Here is a 24,143-nt window from a genome sequence, read left to right as displayed (position 1 = left end):
TAAGCATGTCTGCAGATGTTCCCTTTTAGTGATCCCCAAATTGTATTGACCAGAAACACTTCAACTGTGGGAAGGCAAACTTTAATGCAGGGCTGCTCACATCTGAGCAGAGTAAACCAACTCCTCTCGCGTGCTTGTCTGCTGTGGCTGAGCAACTTTTGGTGCCCGGTGTGGCACAGACTGGACTAGCACTGTAGTACTATGTGTAAAATGTCCTTACTGTTCAGATCACTGTAGTTGTGCTTTTCTTGTCATGCCAAGCAAAGAAATACTTAATTATGGCTACCTTGAAAGTCATTAGGAATAGATCTTGGCCTTCTGTCCAGGAGGAGATAATCCAAAAAAGATCTCATGGCAGTCAGTGAGAATTTCCCTTGTCTAAAGACAAGTTTATTAGTAAACTAATCTATCTGGTTGATATCAGTTCCTTATTCTGTCAGCAATGTTAAACCTTGGCTGATGGAACTGAAGCTGTTTCCTACCTAGACAAGTCCACAATCTTAATGTAAAGGTTTTGGGTAACAGAGTTACTATAAACTCATCCTGAATTACTACTGCAGTAAAACATAAATCCTTATACCTCATCCAGAAGTTTTGAAGTGATGGCTGAATTTCTTATGTTATTATAAAGGTTGGATCATGTTATCATGGTTCTTCTATATTAGAATATCCCTTGTATAGTTTTCAAAAACTATGCTGCTCTTACTAAGAGTGAGTTTGTAATAATACAGTTTTGAGTAATTTAATTCACCAGCACTCTGAGGATAAAGTTGAAAATACATATGCAACAAATATACTAATTTTTTTTTTCTTTTAAGTAGGCATTGAAGTTTTCTTCTGTAGAGAAGGTGGACAATGTTCTGACTTTGTTATTGAAAAGCAAAGTATCTACTTATGAATTCAGCCCATTCCAAAGTGGAGAAGAGCATCATCAACAAGCTGGTGAGTCACTTTTTCTAGGCATTGATTTTTGTTACTGATGCTATGGTTATTACATAAAAATATTAATAAGACAATCTTTAAGTACGTAAAGTCACTAGTGAAATGGAGGAATCCACAATAAAAACAATGTGTTTATTGGGAAAAAAACAATTCTGTAAATCATTACTTCGTGACTCAGTACTATGTATTTATGCTTGCCTGGATTTTTGATCAGTGTTGGATCAACTGCAAGTTGACAGCTTTACAGCTGAGCACATTTATACTAGTGGAGAAAACAAAGTAATGTGGAGATGCCTGTACATTATATGTTTTTTAATAATTGCTCTTCTGCAATGCAGTCTTGACTTCTATTTTCCAAGTTTGGAGACAATCTGAAAGATTCCTCTATCTGAAGAGAACAGATGGCTTTTGAACTTAGCACTAAACTTCTCCATTCAGTGTTAGTACCTATGCACTTAATGATTTCCGTTATTTGTGGCAAAAATAGTTTTATTTTTCTTATTTTTTTAAAAAAGGCATCCCAGTGAGTTAAATAGGGTTTCTCTATACAGTAAATACACTGTATGCACAATTCAGTCATGTATCAACAGAAGCTACTGTTGAGGGCTCTGGTTGAATTCACTGACCACTTATTAAGGATCCAAATTGGTTTGCAATAAACCAAGAGTGTGATTATTTAGCTTGTGTTTTGAAAGCATCATATGAGAGTATTTCAAATGTGTGTTAGACCTCAGCTTTTCTAGGAAACTTCTGGGGAAAAACAACGCTCAAGAAAATGTGTTTCCCTTCTACAGTACTTGAGAAAGATGGCTCCTATTTTGTGTAGCTGGATCGTGGTTTTAAAAGAAAATAAGCTCTCTACAGTCAAGTACAACATAACACTTTTCATAACCAAATACAACAAGTTTTGGAGGTAGCTTTACTGTGATTGCTATCATGCTTTCTTTCCTTTGTTGATGCAGTTCGGCCCTCTGTACTAGAAATAATTGATTCTACTTGTAATCAAAAAATGAGCTTAAATGTCAAAGTTAGTGGAAGCAAATAATTGAGGCACCTGTCCTTGACATTTTCCTTTGTAAGATTGCAGGATGGGGGTGTATAGGACACATTCAAGAGTCATTCCCAATGTGAAATGTTAGTTCTGATGGACAAAAGATTTTCTGCTTCTCTAGCAACCAGTTAGATCTGGGCATGCTTTTGAACATTGAGAATAATACTTGCCAACCTGCTATCCTCCCCCAAAAGGCCGGTGAAGTTCAAGAGCAAGTTGACTGCCTATGAGCTTGAGCCAAGTAGTGACCTTCTTAAAATGAACTGGTTTAATATATCACAAAAAAAAAGAAAAAAAAGGTAGTAAGTTAGATGCCTAGATTCTTCATTAAAGAAAGATGTGGTTGCAGAGCTGGCAGCACTTCAGAATGTGGGAGGTCTGTGCTCTGATCCCTCTTCTGCCTGAAAGGTATAGAAACCTGCATCTTTGACTCCCTATAACAGCATCCCAAACAGGCACTTAACATGTCCAGTAGAGAACTAAAGAAGGTCAAGCTTGCAGTGTGAGGCATAGATAAGAGAAACCTTTTTCTATATGGTTCTACATTGATGCTTTATTTTAACTTTATAGTTAGCACATCAGGGTACCATTGGTAAATTGCTGTGCTTGAAAGTTCAATATGAGCTCAAAGTGAACCAATAATGAAGAACTTATGTTAGTTTTATTGGGTAAATAATTAATTGCGTGGCTTGACTTCTCACAAAGTGAGATTAAAAGCTTGACAGTGTAGAACTAACTATAAAATGCTGGTGATGTAATGAAAGAATAATGCAATGTGATGCTTGCCTATATTGACAGCAGTTTAGATCAACACATCATGAGATGCATGTTTACTTACGTAATTTTTCAAGAGCAACTCCCATCCCCAGAGTGGCTGTTCAACATTTTTTTTAGCATGATGATGCAGTACTTGTGAGCAGTCAGTGTCTAGGATGGCAAAGTCAAGATAGATGGCAAGGATGCAAAAGGTTAACTCTGATACCGTTTTACTTCAATCCATCTGTTACTAAAGTCTGAATAATCCTCTTGACTAGCACTTCTTTGTTTGGTTCACTCTTCAGTACGTAGTTTGAGATTGCCTAATTTAAGGAAATCTTATAACTGTCTTTATTTTGTATGCAGAATCTCTGCTGGAAATGCACTTTCATAATTCTAGGCAATAAGAATGAAAGTATGTTCATGATATTACACAGCTCTCACTGTGTGTTTCCTATCATGTACACATCATGATCATATTTATAGTTTTGTGGTTTTTTCCTTGCAAACCCTGAGGTGATTTACTTGTCTTTTGGTTTGAATTTATTCAAATTAGGTAGGAGACTTTTAACACTTGATGACAGGCCGTATGTGTAGTTTTGTGTTTAAAATGAGCTTTTCTGATTGACTGGTCTATTAAATCCAGTCTATTATATCAATATATAACCAGTTCTTATAAATGTATGTGATTACTTGTCTCTATACTAACATGTGTCTATGCAAGACTGCCTATAAATAAGATGTGCTTCGGGTAAAATTATCCATTGCTATTTCCCTGGGTAGGGTCAACTTGATTTTCAGTATTCCCAATTCTTTTAAGTACTAATAAAAAGAGCAAAATGTCCTGATAAACTTACTGTGTTACCATAGTGTCTAACAGAACAACTTTACCTGCTTAGGACAGGTATATTGCTGGATATAATGATTTCTGATAATGGAAGTTTTTCAACAGATGCAGGTATGTATTCAGGTAATTTCAATCTCTTACCATCTAAGCAAAGAGAATTGTTTGAGTGGCACATCAGACTTTGTGAAGTTCCTTGCAATATGAAAAACTAGGTCAATAGTCCTGCAAGCACTTTAACATGTCTGTACTATTCTTTCTCTATGGGATCTCACTTGTTGGACTACATGCATAAGATGAGTTTCAATTGCTTGCTTTTGATGAAGTGTCAAATTGTACTAGTTATCGTAGTAACCAAAAAAGTAAATCAGGAATCTCTACCAGAAAAACATAGATTATGCATGGATATTACCTACTAGCAATACAGAAGATAGAAGATAAAGACATTTTTTCAGGTGATGGAGGAGAAGAACGTTTTAGTAATGAATGATATTTAAAGAGATTATTCTGCAGTCTCTAAAGGGAAATGCAGGAAGCCCAATCGGATGAGAAAGCTAAATGCAGAATAGAATACATGGGGAAATATTATGTTTAGTGATGGGGTTAACTGAAAGACAGAGCCAAGACATGTCTGGGATTTTTAGTGATGGTGCCATCCCTTGCAGAAAAATGTAACTAAAGCTGGAGGTACTGTCTGGAATATTGTACATTCTGTACCAAATTGATTTCAGGATACGTTGTATATATATTATTCCTTTGTATTCTACTAATACAATCCAGTAAAAGCATACTAACAAATCCAAACTTATATTTCAAAGTATTTCTTGATAATTATTCCTGTTTTTCATGGGAAGCTCTGATTCTACCCATGAATCCTCAGATTTGGGAATTCCTACTGCATTAATTCCTGTCCAAGAGACGGCAATCTACTTGAGGAAAAACTGTTTCTTTTTCCACTACTAATTAATTTTCATTTCTTTAAAAACTATCTATTATTGCTTCTCTGATTAAACTTAAACATCAAGGGTTATGACAGGTCCTGAATTTGCTTTGTAGAAAATGCTGTGTTTTCTCTTCTAACACTGCTAGCAACGTAGAAAATCTTATCCTGATTTCTGTAATTCTTTCTTTCAAGCTGAAACATCTATCCCAAAAGAAGAAATTACTGATTCTGGATTTTCAGCTGCTAGCAAAATAATGGGGGAGAGGAAAGGGATTGGCACTGTAGAAGTCACCTTAAGTGCCTATTTAAATTGCTAAAAAAATCATGTCCTGTTGCAATAATTTTGGAAATAAAATAAGTATGTCTTACAAGATCTACAGAAAGATCACTGCAGGCTGCTCTGTTTGCTTACTACAATTTTATGAAAATTCCCACAGGCTAAGATAGTGCTACAATACAGTAATATTAGATTTTATGCTCTGCTTTATAGCTGAGGTTTTCCAGAATTCTCTGCAGAGAAGGGTAGAGAAGGGATTATGACAGGACAAAACTTAGAGAGCATCAGTTCCCTCTTAACCTCGTGCAAGTCAAATAAAACTTAATTAAAAACAAGCATGGGTCTTAACGTTAGTTGAAAGTTGAGGAAGCCATCTTAAACTACTTAAAAATATACGACTTGAGCACTTTACCATTTCCTTCTTGCTTGTGATCACCAGCTAACTAGTTCTTAGTGTAGGTGCCAAACAGTCACAGCTTCTCTTTATTAACATTCTCCAGTGGAAGCAAGGTCAAGTGACACGGGAAGAATTCAGAGATGCTGCTTGCCACTGTAGGGAGAAAATTCATGTGACCAAAGCTCAGCTGGAGTTGAAGCTGACCAGAAATGTGGGGGACATCAAAAAGAGTTTTTTCAAATACATTAATGGCAATAGGCAGAAATATCATTGGCTGGTTCCAAGATGAGGACGGTCACCTCACAAACAGGGATAAGATAAAGACTGAGATAAAGCCAAGGTGTTTAATGCTTTCTTTGCCTCTGTCTTCAACGCGGATGACCCAAGGGGGTCTCAGTGTCCTGAGCTGGAGGACCACAACTGCAAGAATGATCAACTCCTACTTGACCCTGAGCTTGCTGCTCCATCTGTGGGGCCTGATGGGATTCATCCCAGAATCCTGGGATGAAGAGCTGACTGATGTCATTGCATAACCTCTGTTGATGATTTTTGAGCGGTCTTGGGAATCCAGAGACGTTCATACAGACTGGGGCTGGAAAGCAGCTGGTTGATGGCAAGTTGAATATGAGTCAGCAGTGCCTTGGCAGCCAGGAGGGCCAACCGTGTCCTGGGGGCATCAGGCAAAGCATCGCCAGCCAGTCGAGGGAGAGGATTGTCCTGCTCTGCTCTGCACTGGTGCAACCTCACCTTGAATATTGTGTGCAGTTTTGGGCACTGCTGTATGGCTTTTAAAGTATTCCTACCTAAGAACAGCCTTTTTTTTCTACTTACTACAGGGAGCAATATAAAAAAAAGTTTGTTTTATGAAATTGATTTATTGATTTTTACATCCTCTATGGCTGGCAGAGGTATTTAGTTTCTTAATGATGTAGTCTCTGTAATGTTCAGAGAATGTAAGTGTAGGAGTCCTGGTTGAATATCAAACCCAGCTAGGAAGGAGTTGAGTGGTGACCAGGAAAAACACCTCAAGTGCAAAGGAGCCCAAGGGATTTTGGAATACCTCTGTTTTGTGTTACTTTAAAAATGCACATATAAGCCCAGAGCAGGCTTATGAATGCCACCTACTCTTCTTCTCTTTGTGTTGAAGAAATCATAGCATCCAGTCTATTGGTAATATACACTTGTTTCCCCTTTCAGATTTGTAACCAATTGTTTTAGGTTTCCTTAGTATGAGTGGAAATTCTTTTGGAACATGTTATTAATACTTTGCCAAGCCTCTTTTTAATGACTGTATTTGACCTTCTCATGTCTGCTAAGAGGGTGAAAACTATTGATTAGGGTTCATGTAAATTACTCCAGCCTTAGAATTACTTGCATACATTTTTACTGCTCATGTGACAGCTGCTTAGTTTGCTATATATTTGCCTCAGTCTGTGATGGGGGGGTTAGTTTTTCCCTGCAGCTGGAAAAGTATAGATAAAAATAAGAAGTCAAATGCCTATACTCTGTGGTAAAATTTACAGTTCTTCAGATTTCAGAATTAATCCTAGTTTATAAACAATATGGAGTGAAGAAATTGTGTGGCACCTACTTCTCTCAAAAAACTTAGATTATATACAGTTTTAAGATTGCCTGTTGTAGCTCAAAGGATTTTAAAGCGCACTGCAAATACAAAGGAATATAAGCTACAATACATAACCTTGTTGATGGAAGCTCAGCCTGCCAAGGCTACTGAAACAAGTGACTTGATTTACACAGGTGTTGTGTATTTACAGTTTCTTGGTTAGATTTTTCTTTGCCTGGTGGAACTAAATCAGGCAACACTAATTTGTTTAAAGATAAAGTTAGGGTTGTTAATGGGGCTTTTGACTAAAATGTAGTCCGCTCAAATTCCTTGTGGCAAAATAACATTGGAGTGATACTGGTGGAATATTCTTTGTCCAAAATACAGTCAAGAGTTGTCCTAACTATTTTTTTGGTCAGTCAGTACTTAGCTATGACTATTCCAAGAACTCCTCTTGTTCCTTGAATCCTTATATCTGATGATGGAGTGAGGTTTTACTCTCTGCTGTATTACCATTCTGCAGGAGCAATAAAGGAGTGAGGAGGGGAGGTACACAGATTCACCACTGGTGAGCCAAAGTTTAGTATGCAGAAGAATGTAAAAATGAGAAAGTTTTTGTTAAAGACTGGCAGCTAAGAGAATTCCAAAAGGTAACATTACTACCTAGACTTTCTTCCAGCACACTGAGGGCTGATAATGTGCTGGCTAGCCTGTAGGACAACCAATGACTAAGATATAAAAGAAAACTCAAGAAAGCTAGAAGAAACTGTCTAGATTCCCAAGCTGTAGTCCTGGTTTGGAGACACATGGAAAGAGACTGGAGTTGAAGGAATCATGAAGCTGTAGCAAAAGTGGTCAGGTTGTACACAAAGAAATTACTAGGACTAACTCATTCATTAAGAGCTCTGAGGAAATTTTAAAATAAAATAGCTGGATTTCTAATAGTAGTGTGGAATTTTTCAAACTGGAAGGTGTGACTATGATGCTAAAACCCAGTTTCTCAGGGGACATTGAAAACTAGAAGCAGGTTAATGTGTTATCTCTACCAGACTAATTAATAGGAATTTTAATAAAATACATTTGCTGTAATGTAAAGTCTGGCTTTATAGATTTCTTGTAGTTTTTTGTAAGTCAGCAAACCTGATTAAGTCAGTAATTGATTGGGCATGGATGAATAACTGACCAAAACCAGGAGACAGACAATTGGGAAAAATCTTTTTTTTCTGGTGATAGAAGGTATTCAGGGTAGCAAGGAGGAGGGCTAATAGGGGAGGGGAGGGACAGGAATGAGAGATTTAGTAATTATGCAGTAAAATGTGAGATGATACTCATTCTAGGTAAAAACAAAGTGATGCAAGTGGAAAAAGCAGTCCCGTGTTGTCATACAAAATGAGAAGGTTTGAGCAGGCTATTAGCACTGAGGAATAAGACTGCTCAGCTCCATGATAACATCAACTTGTTGCTAGGCAGCAGATCAAAAAGCTAATGAAATACTAGGAATTATTAGAAAAGGAATAGAGAACAAAACAGGGTGTAATTATGGCAATGCATAAATTACATGGCTCACCTGCAAGTTGAGTATCATGTGCAGCTCTTCTCCTGTCATCTTAAAATGGTTACATTAAAGCTGGAAAAGGTTCAGGAGAGAGCAGTGTGGGTGACGGAATTTGTTCTCTATAAGGCCCAATTAACTAGACTGTAGCCCTTCAAGAAAATATTCTGGGAATGAGTAAATCACTAGAATTGCAGAGAGGGCAGACAGAGGTGGAGAGTAAGATGAATTAGGGGCAGTCAATTGAATGAACCAGGAGCCAGGTTCAAAACAAACTAGAGGAAGCACTCCTTCATGCGATGGGTGATAAAGACCCTCAGTGTGCATGAAACTGGTGGTGCGTGGGGCAGTCTGGATGCATGCTTGGAGAAGAGATACACTGCATGCTGATATACAGACAAATTGGTACGCAACAAACCACAAGTGATTAGAAAGTAGAGTATAAAGGCAGAGAGAAGTATTGTTTATGTTTGAAACCTTTATTTTATTTGTTTGTTGGTATATGTAACTTGTGGTCACTCATAGAGTTAAAATACAGTGATGAAATGATAAACTGACTGTCCCAGTCCTCCAAGGGATAGGCAAATTTTTGCAAGTCTCTGATATTCGTGTGAATTTTCAGAAATGGTTTTTAATATCAAAACATAGCACCATAAAACTATAAAAATGTCCCATTCAAATGTCTTAAATTAAAAATATTCCACCTAAGCAAAAGCATGTCTTGGCTATGGGATTTTTTTCCTTTTGCAAGAAATCTTATTTCTCAATAAAACTAAAGGGCTTTCAAATTCCTCTGTCAGCAAAAAAATGAGATTTCTCAGTTACACTAAATGCTCTTTTATTGATATATGAATTGTAAAACTCTTAATTGGAAAAATTGTTCTTTGGATGCTAGTTCTGTATTGGCAGTTTGATAACTATGATTCCATAGCGCTAATATTCCAGAGGACTTTTGTGAAAGATGTTCTATAAAAGCAAGACTGTTCTTCATGAAGACTTTGTTTCCATATACAGATAGCCATTTGGAAGAATTTCCTACTCTCCTTCACTGTGCAGCCAGATTTGGATTAAAGAACGTTGCAGTGTTTCTACTCAGTTGTCCTGAGGCCGCATGGGCTTGCAAAATAACCAATAAATATGGAGATGATCCAGAAAGTATCGCAGAGAAGCATGGACACAAGGAACTAAGAAAATTAATCAAAGAATTGTCAGTAAGTCCATATGCTTTCTCATATGTCATCTACAACCAGGGGACTGTGATGTTATGCTACTGAGATCCCATCGCATCAGCTCCTGTAAACACTAACGTGTTGCAGTCCTTCTGTCTGAAAATACTATTCTACTCCTGTCTCAGAAAGAGGGGTCAAAATAGGGTGCAGCCACTTTCTTTGTGTACTGTCATAATGGAGATCAGAGTTTTTTCACTGCTTGAATTTTAGGAATGTAATGGAAAAGAGAACAGTGAGTCAGAACTACCTCATGTGGCCTAGCTAGATCGGTGCTTTCAGCACGCAAAAAATGGTTATATTTTAAGTAGTCTAGACCAATTTTCCAGAGTAGGAGACTTTAAAGACTTTTTTAAAGGTCACTTCAAGTGCCTAAGAACTCTCTTAGCATTGCCGCTCTTCAGCATTCAAAAGAGTTGTTGCCTTGCCTTTGCTGTCTGTGCCACTGTGAAGGAAAGCTAAATTTTATAACCCTTTGTTAGATGGAGTAAATCTTTCTTCAACTGGGTGTGCAGGAGAGGTTTGGGGTAATAGTTGCTTTTCCACATGAAAGGTAATAATAAAATAAGGGTCTGTGCATAGTTCTACTGTGCAGAACGGTAACAGAATTGCAGTACAAAAAGAAATATATGAGAGCCTTAACCTATTTTAACTCTTAATTGTGCTAACTGTAATATGTGCAGATATGATAATTCTACAGTTTTTAATACTGCAGTTGATATCAATTTTAACTGAAGAAAATGGGATCCTCTTTACCGTCCAGCATAAAGCTGTCCACAAAACCATGCTGTCTTCCTGGATCAACATGTTAGTAATTTCACATTTAACAATTTCCAACTGCCATAGTTATCTCACAGTCATTCTTACATGGGTCAGAAATCTCCTGCCAGTAGCAGTCTGATGTGTAAGGTCGGACCTTTCAGTTCTTGGAGTTTACCAATTTGCCTTGAAGAGAATGGAACAGTATTCCCCAACATTCCTATCTGCATAGGTGCCATTTTTGTATGGTTGGATACTTTACACACTCTGTATGTAAAGGATTGGTGAGAACACACAGAATATGAATGTGATATCTAACTCTCAGTGAAATACCATGATTTCTTTTCTAAGATGGTCATGCGAATCAGAGAGTTGAGCATGGAAAGGTGATTTCTGTTAATAATTTTTCAGTTTAATGATAATTATTAATTCCATAGGACATTTAATTTTTTATACTAGTATTATAAAAACTCACCGACCTGCACTTCTTATGCGTCTTTGTTGTGCACTCCACATGGGACTGGAAGCTTCAGAAAATGCTTTATTTCAGTTTTATCCTATTTGTCCTAACACAGTCATGCTATGGTTTGGGGCTTCTGCAAGGGGAGACATAAGCATGCATGGTGCACACAGACTACAGCTGATACGCAGTGAGAGAGTACGTTGCACTTCTATAGTGCTTTAACATTTTGATAGACTTTATCAGTGATGGAAGGCAGCGTTTGTGAGGGTGATATATTTCACTCTAAAAAGTGTGTAAAGTGTTTGCGTACCTCTGGTTAGCTTTTCTTTGTTAGTAAGGTTATTAATTTTCCTAATAAAGTCTCAGTATAGATTTTGTCAATGTAAAACATGGATTTAAAATGGCAACTGTATTTTTTATTAAAATACTTCCTCCATGGTATGTATCTGCTATTGTTTGCATGCAAACATTTAACAATAATTGTTCTCTGCTCATGATGGCTGCTTTCCCATGTGTAAATACTTCTTCCAGTATGAAGTAAAAACAACTCTATGACCACTATGTAGACATGTGTAGTCTGGTTAGGACGTGCAGTTATACTACCCATTTTCAGTTGATTCAAATGGCATGACTTACTAATGCAACACAAGTAAAAATCTGAGCATGCTTCAAGTCTGCCAAATGTGTAATATGATATTATAGAAATGTTAGCTCCAAACACTGGAAGAAAAATGGCTTATTTGTGTCCCCTGTAATAGTGCACTTAAGCACAAAAACACTTACTGTACTTCTGTAATTGATGGGAATATGGAAAAGAAGTATTTGCATGGCTCTGAGCCAAGCAGAATTTAGTTTAACCATGTTCCTGGAACTTCCCATTACAGCTATAGTATTGAAATTGCTCATTGTTACAATAGTACTTTTGTACTTGGCGTAACTCTCACTGTTTTAAAAGTGTTACCTGTCTTTGGCCATTCCTTTAAGGAATAGCTCCAAAATATACACAGTAATTGAACACTTCTATCCTAAAGAGCAAAAGGATTCCAGAAAAACAAATGCATTAAAACATCCATTTGATTTGTCCAAAATTCTGGAAAGTGTCTTTTATTTGCTGGATAAAGACCAAAAAAAGAAATGTCTTTTTTGTGCTGGAGAATCCTTAGGAGAGTAAGAATTCCTGAGGTGGTTAGAGAGAGAGCATCAAAAGATTTAAGTGGCAATACCTCAGCTACTATTTCTACCTCCAAGCCCAGGGCTTTGCTGTGCAACCTCTTTTGGTGCCTGGTGAGTAGATCTATGCTCAGGACTTTTAGCTGATGCAGCTTTGCTGGTAAGGCCCTTCAGCTCCCGTGCCCAGCAGACTTAGTGGAAAGGTACTCAGGGCTCTGTTGGCAAAAGTGAGCTGCACAGTCACTTACACAGTGGGTCATCTCTGTGGCACAAGTTCCCTGTCCTTGTTTGAAGAGAAAACCTCTTTTCTGAAACTGGACATTGACAGTGTTGATGTGGGGAGTGTTACAGCCACAGAAGACAGATCTAAATTGCCTGGTGGGTATGTCAGGAACTGATCTCCTGATCTGTGTCAAAGTAAAGCACAAGGGCACAAGGGAAGGATCACATATCATGTGGCATGCTTCTGTTGACACAGCTGTATTAATGAGGAGGGAAAAGATTTTTTTTTCCTCTTTTAGTACCAGTGTTATATGCAGGGTCATTAAATGCTAAAACATCACACCCTTTAAGAACCTGTATAAATTTGTGCTTCCATGAGTGGTAGTTTCTGCCTTTTCTGTTAGAAATCCTGCATTTCAAATGCTCCTTGAAAATGTCTTCTCTGTGGTGAGGCAACACTGCAATACTTGAATGATTTGTGTTAAAGGTGCTATATTGGTGAAACTGTGCCTAAAAGAGTTTTTAATGGGGATTATGATGAAACATAGTTTCAAATGTGCTAACAGTTTATTAAGCAAATTGTATTTTTCTTGCATTTTTGCACAAAGCCACCTAAATGGACATTCATTTCCAATTTCTATGTTTCATTATAGTTTAGATGAAGTAATTCCCTCTTCTGTAGCATGAAAGAGGGATATCACTTAACATTTTGTGATAACATCCTGAATTGTTAGTCTTTTGATTTTATTCCTCTATAGAACCAAGTATTTGAATATTTTCCACAATTGCCTTTAGGTGGAATTGCTTGAATCAAGTGTGTCAATTTAAAACTAGTAAGAGACATTCAGTAGGAGTATTGGCAAGAATCCTTGTCTCAGCATATCTGAACAGGGGAAATGATGAGCCTTTTGAGGCTCAGTTGATCCAGCTGATGGCTCAAATGCCAGTAAGGAATGCTTTCCATTAGCCACAGGCTCTAAACATATCTGTAGTCAGCTGTTACAGTACCTATGATGGATGTGCCTTGTTAAGCCACAGTAGTTTTTTGGGATATCAGGACTCTATTTCAGATGTTTGCCTTTTGCATAGGCTCTGTCTCTGAAAGCTGCTTTGACAACTAGCTTGTTGTTCTTGCTGCCAGCTGTGGTTTTCTAAGTGTACATTAAAGTTCTACCTCCAGATTATGAAGAAATCCCTTAAATTAAGTTCTTATGCAGCATACAAAGGAAGACTTTAAAAATAGATTATAGAAGATTTCTAAGCATCAAGCGAGTAATGAGGGGAATATGTTCAATTTGTGACCTAACCATTTAAAATTGAATGTCACACTGGTAGCCAGCTTAAACATGTGTGCTTTGGCATGGATGTAAGTGTTTGTTCCAGCACTTGGGTGTAGCTAATTTCTCCCTTCTTTTACTAAGAACTGTGTTACTGAATGTGTCGTAGTCAGGAAGATTACTGTGTACCACTGTAGTATACATCACAGGTTCTAAGAGAAACATAATTCAGCAAGTGTTTTATTGGTTGGTTAGTGCAAATAACTTCCAATTGTTGGCTTTGGCCTTTAAAGCAGATTCCTAGGGGTGGCATAAATGTTATTTATATATAAAAATTGAAACAGTCATTTCATGTTGCCACCACATAGTTGAGACAGCGCAATTTAATTTTTATTTTTAAAATACCTTCTGACGTTCTGGCATTTCAGAAGTAGTTGCCTGAAATCTAAGGCAGAAAATGCAGGTTAACTGAACTTTTTTTAACCTGCTCAAAATCTGTAGCCAGAACAGTAGACTGATAGAAAAATCTTCTTCCTCTGCCACTACCAAAACTCTGGATTTCTTGTTTAATTTTCTGTCTTCCTGCTTCAGGCATCCCTCAGGCAGCTATTTAAAATATAATAGGTATTTAATTCTGTACATATTGGTGAAGTTTCTTTAGAATTGCATAGGTTGAGGTAGTGCCCTAGATGGCTTTTCAGAAGGAACTTGTTTTCTTTCCAGAAGGGAAGTTCTTTTATCAGTTCAGTTTCGTCAATTCGTCAAATTTACATCAGATCTTTCTAGCTCTTTTGAGATACATCCTGCGAAGTCTAGATCCACAGTTACTGAGTTCACTGTGGTTAGCAGTTCCCACAGTAGCAGAGAGAAACACAATCTTACAGGTGGTCATAATTTTCACTCAGAGCCTGTTTTATGGAGGACTTACATTTTAGATAGCGAGGGAGAGGGAGAAAGAAATTTTTCTTTCTGAAATGCCAAGCTATGTTTTTATAAATCTTAGCAAATTAAGGGATGGGCAAGGATGTAGTTTGACAAGTAATTTTTCATCATATACCTCCCCCCTCTCATCTCTTATTTTGTGCATGGTTAAACCAGAATACGGAATTTCTTGAAGCATCTTCAACTTCATGACATAGAAAAGAATCTACAAAAACAGTGTATCGTGGAAACTGAGGGTAGTTTTTGTCTCAGCTGTTTTATGTGCAAAGAGTCTTACTTGGGTTTGTAGCTACTATTGCCAAATGACAGTAAATCTTTAGACATCAGGAATCCCTTCAACAAGGATTCTCATAATCTGTTAGGGAGTTCTAGAAGCTCATCAGGAATCAGCATTTTCTGAACACAGTTGTATTATTCTTCCATTTATGCTTAGGTTTGTGTTTCTATAAAAGGCTATATGATGTGGCAGAGCTTCTCAGCAAGAAACAGTTATATTTTTACATCTGGTTACAATATCCTCCTGAGCTATTAATTTCTGCTAGGAAGGACCATGTGTAGAAAGATGAAGTGGATATATATTAAAGAATCTTAAACTAAATGAACCTGATTGCTGTCAATATTTGTTTAATTACTTTAAATGCTATTGTAGTATTGCACTGGCCCATAGCTCATTACTTTCAAATAGCTGGTAGAGTATGTGAAAGGGAAAAGGATTAGTCTGGTTTCTGAAATTCATTCTAATCCACCAGTGAGTCCTTGGTGAAGCCTTCTGGGATTTTGCTCGTCACAGTATTTTAGTGCAGAAATGTTGATTACATGCGTTCTTTGGTACACCAGAAGTTACTTAGCTGACGTGAATAAGAGAATGACTGTATTCTTTGATACTTTTTAGTGACTTGATGTTCACAAATCAAATTCTTAAACTTCTTGGGACTGGAGGAATTGCAGCTAAGACATGTTAATGTCTTTCAGCTGATAGGCAAATGCAATCCCATCAGACATTTGTTCAGTGTGTTCTCTTTCTTTTCCGAAATTGCTTCTGGAGAGACTTCCTATTATCAGTGCCTGGTGTCTTATGTTTAAGATTTAGTTTGGGAAGTTTATTATTTTTATTTTTACTGGGTGACAAAGTTTCCCTCTTTTCTTTTTCACGTGTTCTCAGAGGGACGTGCTCCCTGTATTAATAATAACTTACTGCTCTTTGAGGTTAGGCAATTTATGCTTTAGTGAAGAGATAAGGTACAGACTGAGCATGAAATTTTTTGGCTCTAAGGAGAAAATGCTAGATTTTTTCCTTTTTAAAAAATTAGTCATTACACTAAAGACATTTTTCAAGTTTCTGCGTAGACTTTTATTCAGGCTAGAACCTTGCACCTTAACTGTGATTAAATCTCCTGTCAATAACTATGCAATTGAGTGCAACCTTCTTGCAAAAAGAATGATAAATGGAACTGAAGATTTGGAAACTTTACTTTTGTATGAGATGCTTATTGAAATTTGAGTGTAATTTAGAATGAACAAGAATGGTTTTTACTGAAAACTGTCTGGTATTTTGTCTCATCTTTTGATATTCTGTAACTGCAGCAGTGACACAGTGGAAGTCAGTTATTTGGAATTCACCATTTCTAAAAGCTTTTACAATTTTTAAGGGAAACTTGAATACTAATGGAATTTCAGGCAAAATGCTCGTGAATTAGAAGTATGGAAAATGCAACAGGATTCTCTAATGGTACCTCTCTTCTTAAATGTATGTAGGATAGTAAAAGCTAAAATATGGATTTCCACAGGTCTTTCTGTCTGTTTGTTGACAGGGCAGTGTAATCAAAGATACTTAGGTAAGGGACTGTTTGGGAAGGTGGGATGTGGAGTGTCCAGTTTTTCAGAAGTAATGTATAGGCTGAAAAGAATCACACTTACCATTGACCTGTATTATTAAGCTCTGAATTGGCTTGAACATTTGAAAAACATTTGGCTAAACTGATTACGTTAATGAAAAATGCCACTGTAGAAGTGGGAGAAACCAAGTGACCGTGTTATGTTGTTGTAGAAATCGGTGACATGCCTGTGTCAAATCTGGTCTCTGCATCTGTAAAGAAGTCTGGAAATCAATAAGTTGAAGTAGATCAAGACTCTGCACTAGCTTGAGGAGGTATTAGAAGGTATATTGTAAAGATATGTAGAATAATGACTGTTTTTAAAATAAGTGAGCTGCTTAACCTCTCTTTTGGTAAGTGAACAAACAAATTAAGCGTGAAATACTGTTGTGTATAAGCTGTAATTTTTCTATTCACCTTGTTAAGAAACTGATGAAGATAGAAGCATAGGAAGGATTCAAAAGGCTAGAGATTTAGTGGATGTTGAGAACTTCTAGTTATTATGTAGTGTTGTTTTCAGCATGAGGGCGTGAGTCCACTACCCAGGTTACAAACCAGTTGCATAAGTTTAAGGAAGAAATTTCCTCAGAGAAAGAATACCCCACAGCTGTCTATTTAAACAATTGCTCCCTGCACTTTTGCATCAACTCTCCTGCACTGACTGTTCCAATAACAGTATTATTAGATACTGAGGTTGCATTTTTGTTTCTTCTTCCTCGATTATAGATATCTCAGAAGACCTTAACAATACAAAGGAAAAAGTGAAATTATCTAGCTGAAGATTTACTACAGAAGGAAGGATTGATGAGGCATTCCAGTCAAAAGTCTAGAAGCAAGTTTTGGGTCTTGCCTCTGTCAGTTGAAGCGATTTGAAGGTATACATATAGCTGTCAAAAAGCAGATTTACCTTTATATAGCACATGCTGTCAGCGAGACTATCTGGAGTATGCCCTTTGGCTGCCTCCCAGTGATCTGGAAGGAATCAAACATCTGTCATATCTTACAAGTTGTTGAGCATAAAGAAAGACAGCTTATCAACAGCACCGTTCTCCAGCCCCTCAGAAGGGAAAAAAGAGAATGACCAAAAAAAAAAAAAAAAGACCGCCACGGATCAAAACGGTAATAAAGGTTTTTCATGGGGGAAAATGAAGGAAAAGTAGGAGAGGAAAGGAGCTGTTAAAAGTTATTGTGGTAAATAACTGTGAGCCAAAACCACCTACATTTTTAGTCACATTGTGAGGTCTGAAGGGAGCTTTTTGATCTCAGAGCCCTAAGAAAAACTAGGTGGAGAAGCAAGAATTAATGAGTAAAGTTAGGTAAGAGACTTGCTGTGTCCTTAGCAATCTGAAGTTTTAGAGCTCTGCACAGGTCTAGTAGTGACTTACCAGACTTTGCTACAGCTGTAATTTATTGCTTAATTAGAAAAATTGTCTTTGGGCTCTACATCAATAGAATGACCATTAGGGAAAGGCATTTATTGAAGCTACCAAGCCCATTATATGGAAACTACTTAAGAAAATCCATTTCTGCCCTGCATAGTGTTAGTTCTGTTTAACACAGCCCTGCGAGGTCTCAATTTATAATTCTGTCTGAGGATCCTGCACAGAAAGCACAGTCTTTATTTTGCTGCTGACAATTCTTCCTGCCCCCATATATTGTTTTACAATAAATGATTCAGTATTTCATTGCCAGGTCTATAGGGTGTCTATTAATAATCATTTCTGTTTCTTACATTTGACGAGAACTTAAAAACGGTTTCCAAGTTCCCACACTCTACCAAACTCACAAGAACATGCAGTGATTGACATACAGATGTTCGCTTTCATGAACATGGGCAGACTTCAACCCCATGAGCTATGTGCCGGAATCTTCGCGTGGCTGGCAGCAGCATATGTGTGTCGGAGGCTTGGGAGTTGTTCTCGGGCAGTTGTTGTTAAAGGTTCTCTGCAGCTCTTACTGTGAGTATGAGGCATATAACTGGGTCTTAGCATTCTCTGATGATGCCAGTCTTCTGAGCCACATTGGCCTGATTTTACTTGCTCCTGGTATTCCAGGTTATTTTGCTGCTCCTGTATAGTCCTGGGAGCTGACCTGGGAGCCATCCTTGAAATATTAGAGAACTGCTTAAGACCTGCAGCTGGCCAACTGTAGCCTTCTGAATTCCAACTGAGTTCATCTGCTGTTAACAAATACCACTTCCTGAGAACCACTTCCAGAGAAGGCTCCTGCCATATGGAAGTGACTAGCAAGTTCCCTTGGGGCTGTTGAGGAAAATACAGAAATCAGCATCTGCACCAGGCATGGAAGTAATATAATAAGTATGATTCCTAATTGGATCACTCAAACCTTCAAAGATCTTTTTTAATAAGGTGTATTTTTTAAAAATGCTGCCAGTTGATAGCATGTACTGTCTTATATAAATGGGTCAAAGGATTGAACAAAAGTTTCCATGGAGACTTGATATAACTCCAAGGTGCCTTCCAAATTAATTAAAGTCTTGTGTTGAAGGAAAAGAGATTCAAAGGTGACAAAATCTAGTACGGGTATATAGATCCGCAGTCAGTTCTGGGCAGTGTCCTAGGGACACCTGTCATCATTGACAACCTAATCAGTGAAGTTTTAACTGTAAAAAATAGTGGTTTTTATAGGATTCTTTCTTCCTCTCTTCATGACAGTTAAACAAGACAGACATAGGTGCAAGCCTGAGTTAATCATGCCCATACAGAACAAGAAAAAAAACTTCCTTCTGGAAAAAAGCCAAAATACATAATTTCAGAATTTTGGAAGCAGTCATGATTTGAGCTCATTAGTGAAAATTGTTCACATAATTTTTTCTAGATTACTAATTAAATAACAGGTTTTTTATTATTAATTTTTCTTTTATGCATATTAAATGCACCCATGTAACGCAGAGAGAAAGATTATATTTCTTACAAGTTTTTAAGTAAATAAAATTACAAAGAAGCAAGTTTGCATGTACAGTACATTGAGACTGCATTGTGTTGTGGCTCATTAAATATGATGTGTGTGTTTAGAGCTTGAGCACTTGGTGAAACAGGCTTCTATCAGATCCTTTGACTGTGAATCATTACTGAAAAACAAATAATGCACAGTTCCAGGAGACAAATGCAGCACATTGTTCAGGCAGAACTAAACTAGGAGGAGTAGCTAAAAGACTTACTGGAGTTGAAAATCTCCAGAAAGATGGTAAACAACTGGGTAAAGCTTTAACAGCAGTTCACCCTATATCTGCAAGCCATAGATGCCAGCAAAAATAGTCAATAGTAGGAATGCGTGAGCAGAGGCTTTAACCTTGGAAAAATGTGGAGCAAGTCAGCTGCTGTTGAACAAAACATCCATTTCACAGAGTAGAAAGAACAGCCCCAGGGCATAAATGAAAAACCATACCTTCATAAGAGATGGTAGTTAAAACTACCTACCACACTTGAGTGGGAAAAAGTGAAGAGATTTGGAATGGAATGTATGAGGATTTTCACTTTGTTTGATTTGAGAATTTGTTCTTAGGTAATTATTTCTAATCTGACTTTTTGCACTAGAAGCCGAAGATCACCGTGGGTGAAAATATATGTTGGTAAGGTATGATGATCTAAGCAGAGATGGAGGTGCTAAAAATGATCACTAAAGTGTCTGGAGTTTGGAGGTACTGTGACTCTGAGCATCAAAGTAAGTCATGCTAGGTGGCATCTTGTTCCCATAAGCATCTGGTCAAAATTTGGTTCACGGTACATATGTAACGTGGCAATTAGCAAACATAAATTGCATTATACCAAGCAAATGAGAAGGATTTAGCAGAATTTCAGTCATTTTAAAAGATTAATATCCTTTTGAAAATCTTATATTAAATGAAGTGGATCGTAAAAGGCTTTACTGCTGTTGCGTAAGAAGTTCATGAGGATTTGGGGGAAGGCTAATGATGGATTCGTGTTCTGAACACCATGTGTGGCAGTCTTTTTATAAAGAAAAAATTTAAAATATGTATTGGATTTGTGGAAAGTGAACTTTGTGATCTACAAAAGGGCTATGGAGTGTTTGTGGATAGTGATGATGACAATACGACAAAGCAACAAAGGATGCAGTTTCCCAATTATTATTGTAATAAGTTTTTCTACTGTATAGGTGGAAATTCTTCTCTTCTTTAATGGGATGAGACTGGAAACTTTTATACTGTTTTGGGTCAAATCATAAAGGATGCAAAAGAAGAATTTAATAATCGAAAAATCTATGGCAGTGGGGGCAAAGATATTTTATACTTGCATTGAATAAACTGTATGATTGGAGACATAGCTGAGACTTTTCATGTATGTCAAAAAATCTAGGCCACGTCAAGTGAAAGAATTCATTGTTGATAGTTTATGAAGAATCAGCTTCCTAGAGAAAAGTAAACATAGGCTTGTTTGTATTGCTGGGGGGAAAGAATCATGTATTCTATATTTTTATTGTAATCTCCTTAAGAGAGCTTCAGAAGATCTTTCAGTAGCTCTCATGGCACATGGAGATAAACTAGTGACTGAATATAGCAAATCTTGATTTTTGCTGGGTAACATTGTATTTCACCTAATAATATATAAAAATTACTTTATGTGTGCAAGAGTGAAAGGCTGTGGAATTAGGTACAGGTTTAAAAATTTGAGTGCTGCTATTCATTATTTTCATTCTTAAAAGGCTAGTGAAAGTAGTAGCTGTATGTATGTATTAAGAAGTAGCTGTATGTTAACAGGTTGCAGAAATATTCTTGGTTCTGTTTTAAATCCTGTAAATTGACAGAAATGCCCTACTGTGAGGGTGGTGAGACACTGGAACAGGTTGCCCAGAGAAGCTGTGGATGCCCCATCCCTGAAGGTGTTCAAGGCCAGGCTGGATGGGGCTTTGAACATCCTGGTCTAGTGGAAGGTCTCCCTGCCCATGGCAGGGGAGTTGAAGGTAAATGATCTTTGGGGTCCCTTTCAATACAAACCATTCTGTGATTCTGTGATTTACAAGGAATCACATGGAGGATTTCAATGCTACTGGCTTGTTTATTTAATAAATTGATTGCAAGAATTTTAATTACTAAGAACCCTAGCTTCATGATACTTGTTTCAAACATTTTACCTGATATTTTGTGAGTCTTAGATTCATTATAGCCTCAATAAGTTTGTGAGTCATTTTTGATATTCAGAATTGTAATTTGACCTTTTTAGATTTCTCTAGTTACAGATATTTCCATTTCTAATACTTAAAAGTTGAGAAATTTTATTGTGTTCATTATAATTCAGGTAACATTGAAATGTTAATTGAATACTGCTAGTTTGATTAGATAATAGCTCTAGATTAATTCACAGATTTTTCTGATCGGAGGAAATTTTTGTGTTAGGTTGGTTCACATATTATTATAATGGTCTTACAAGTGTTATTGGTTCTATTGGTACTACACCAAGATCATAACACAATAATATATAGGATAGGAATGTGATTTAAATTTGCTCCTGAGTGTTTTGGAGAGTAAATGCTTCCAAGGTTACTGATGCCTTCAATTTTTGATTTCAGCATTGAGAGGAAATGTATATGAACATCCCTATCTCTAAATTGGTGTCAATAGTGTGATTTAAGAGTTATTCTAGTCGTTGGCTTATAACATTTGCAATTCTGTGTTTTTAGGAAAACAGTTTGTACTTTTAAAGAGATGTCTTGATTTTATCCTTCAAGTGTTGCTCTAGATGTAATATTCACTTATCAGTGTAGCTTGTATGTAACAGTACATGGTGATCTTTCCTAGAGCTCAGACATATGAAACTGTGTGTCCATTAAATGAAAGTGCAACAAAACTTATGCATTAATATGTGATATTATGAATAACAACTAGAATTATCTCACATTACAAAAATCTGTCAGTATTTGTCATTCTGGAGCTCCCACATGTTTTAAGCATTGCAGGCTCAGAGTATACTAATTTTTTTCAAGATGAAAGCTTGAAGTTTATTTGGTAAATACACATATTAGACAGATTAGACACCTTCTGTTCCCATCACATTGACTGATCTGCAAAAACAGCTAAAGATCTAATTTCAGAAATCCCAACAAAATCATTGCCCCAATGCATTAAGATTGTATTCTGTGTCTGGATAAAGAAGAATGATGGAAACAAATTATTTGAGCCATAAACTTTACATGTATTATTCCACATTTTAGCTGTCTATAGCTACTGAGAGGAGTGAATGTCAGAGCAGCACCTATGAAGCTATTTATTTATAAAAAGTGGACCTACAGAATCTCAGCCTTTCTGGCTTCTGAGTCTAGATCTGGTTTTCTCCCATCTCAGCTAATCTCTGGAACATGGCAGAGCCATCAGGATGTAGCATAACTAACCCAACAAAAAGTCAGATTTCATTTCTGATTTTAATTTGTTTCTGATTATAATCACCTTTTTTGATGTGCTGCTGATTAGGGGTGAGTGCAATTTCATTATAGTTTTTTCAATTAACACTAGGATTGTGGCTTTTTTTAAATCATAAATAAGAAACGTATTCTACACCCCCCCCCCCCAAAAAATACCAACAATACACAAATAGTGATGTGCAGCTTTTGAGTAGTGTTTGCAGGAACACAAAGTTCTGTGTCTCTTTTGTGATGGTGAATCCTCTTGCCTCTGTTCAGTCTGTACATGATGATTAGATATTATTGCTAAGGGAGGTTGGTTAGTCTGAGATGGAAGAGACCTAAATGTTATTCCTGGAAAAGCTTTAAGTTCTGGGAGAAACCTTTAATAGATATAATTCTGGGTCACATGGTATTTTGTTGAAAACCCAGTTATGTTAAAAAGCTAGTATTTTTCCTCAGATTGACTCATGAAGATACTAATTTTATTTTTTGTCAGTTCTTTTATTTTGTCTTTTTAGTATTACTCTATGCACAGGAAGCTATTAAAAAAAAAGTAAATGTGTCAGGCATCTTTGAACCAACCTCTGTCTTGGCTTAGTCTTGCACTGTGCTTTGCACTCTGGCTCTTGCAGACTCGATAAGGCTATGAGACTACTCAGAAAATGCAGTATTAGGCCTCTGAAACATCAAAGGGTCAATGGATTACACTAGTCATTTTGAAAGGAGAAAACGTCCTTCAGAAAAGTTCTTCAGTCCTTCTTCAGGAATCACTTCTTTTGCTAACCTTTTCATGCAGAAAGGGCTAGAGTAAGTAAAAGAATGAAAAGGAAGCAAAGGACTGTTTCTCTGAGAGCCCTAACATTATTTGCAAAGTATAGGACAGCATTGAGCAGAAAGCAGAAGGTAAACATGACACTATTCTGTGGGCTAAGCAGAGATCCACAGGAGGAGGAGAAATCAGTGCAGAAATCTAATACTTATTGATTTCTATGATATCAAGCAGTTCTGCTTCACAGAAGTTACATATGTAAAATTTAGATTGATAATCTGATCATATTGTTTACTTTGTATTCCCACACTAAAATTTCTGATACTTTATCCTCAAGTTACTAAAGTAATAGAGATGAATTTGTGGGCATCTACCCAGTTCTATATAATTTTGGCAATTGATAGTGCTACAACTTGCCCATGACATGAGCTTTTGTCCTTTGGGCTGAGCAAGTAGGTGATTCTATCCCAGGAAACTTGGTAGATAAAGAATCAAATCCCCAGTCGATTACAAAGTTATGAAAATTAACTCTCAGGTATTGTTTTTTATTTGACCTGGTTGCTATTTTCATTCTAAACCATTGATTTGATTTTTTTTTAATATCTATTCAGTTGATCAATTTATTCACAGCTACTACATTTTGTTATGACTTTGTTCCGTAGTTCCAAGGCTTCAATAAATGTGTGGTAGTTCAGGTGCTTTCACTGTTATTTCTTCCTTGTCACTTCTGCCCTCAG

At 36.9% G+C, this 24,143-nt stretch overlaps 1 protein-coding gene across 1 annotated transcript in view; it reads left to right on the top strand.

Annotated features, from left to right (window-relative positions):
• The window catches only part of BANK1 (B cell scaffold protein with ankyrin repeats 1), a 141,885-nt gene that overhangs the window by 47,905 nt on the left and 69,837 nt on the right, over nucleotides 1–24,143 (top strand). Inside the window, exons 6-7 of the mRNA XM_027677165.1 lie at nucleotides 822–942; nucleotides 9,341–9,537. Coding sequence (XP_027532966.1) covers nucleotides 822–942; nucleotides 9,341–9,537 — 318 coding nt within the window. The remainder of the gene's footprint in view (nucleotides 1–821; nucleotides 943–9,340; nucleotides 9,538–24,143) is intronic.

This window comes from Neopelma chrysocephalum, unplaced genomic scaffold (genome assembly GCF_003984885.1).
Source record: "Neopelma chrysocephalum unplaced genomic scaffold, ASM398488v2 Primary Assembly neopelma1_42b, whole genome shotgun sequence".
NCBI classification, from domain to species: domain Eukaryota; kingdom Metazoa; phylum Chordata; class Aves; order Passeriformes; family Pipridae; genus Neopelma; species Neopelma chrysocephalum.
The sequence above is the reverse complement of the archived record's forward strand: the minus strand, read 5'-3'. Positions and strand labels throughout refer to the sequence as shown.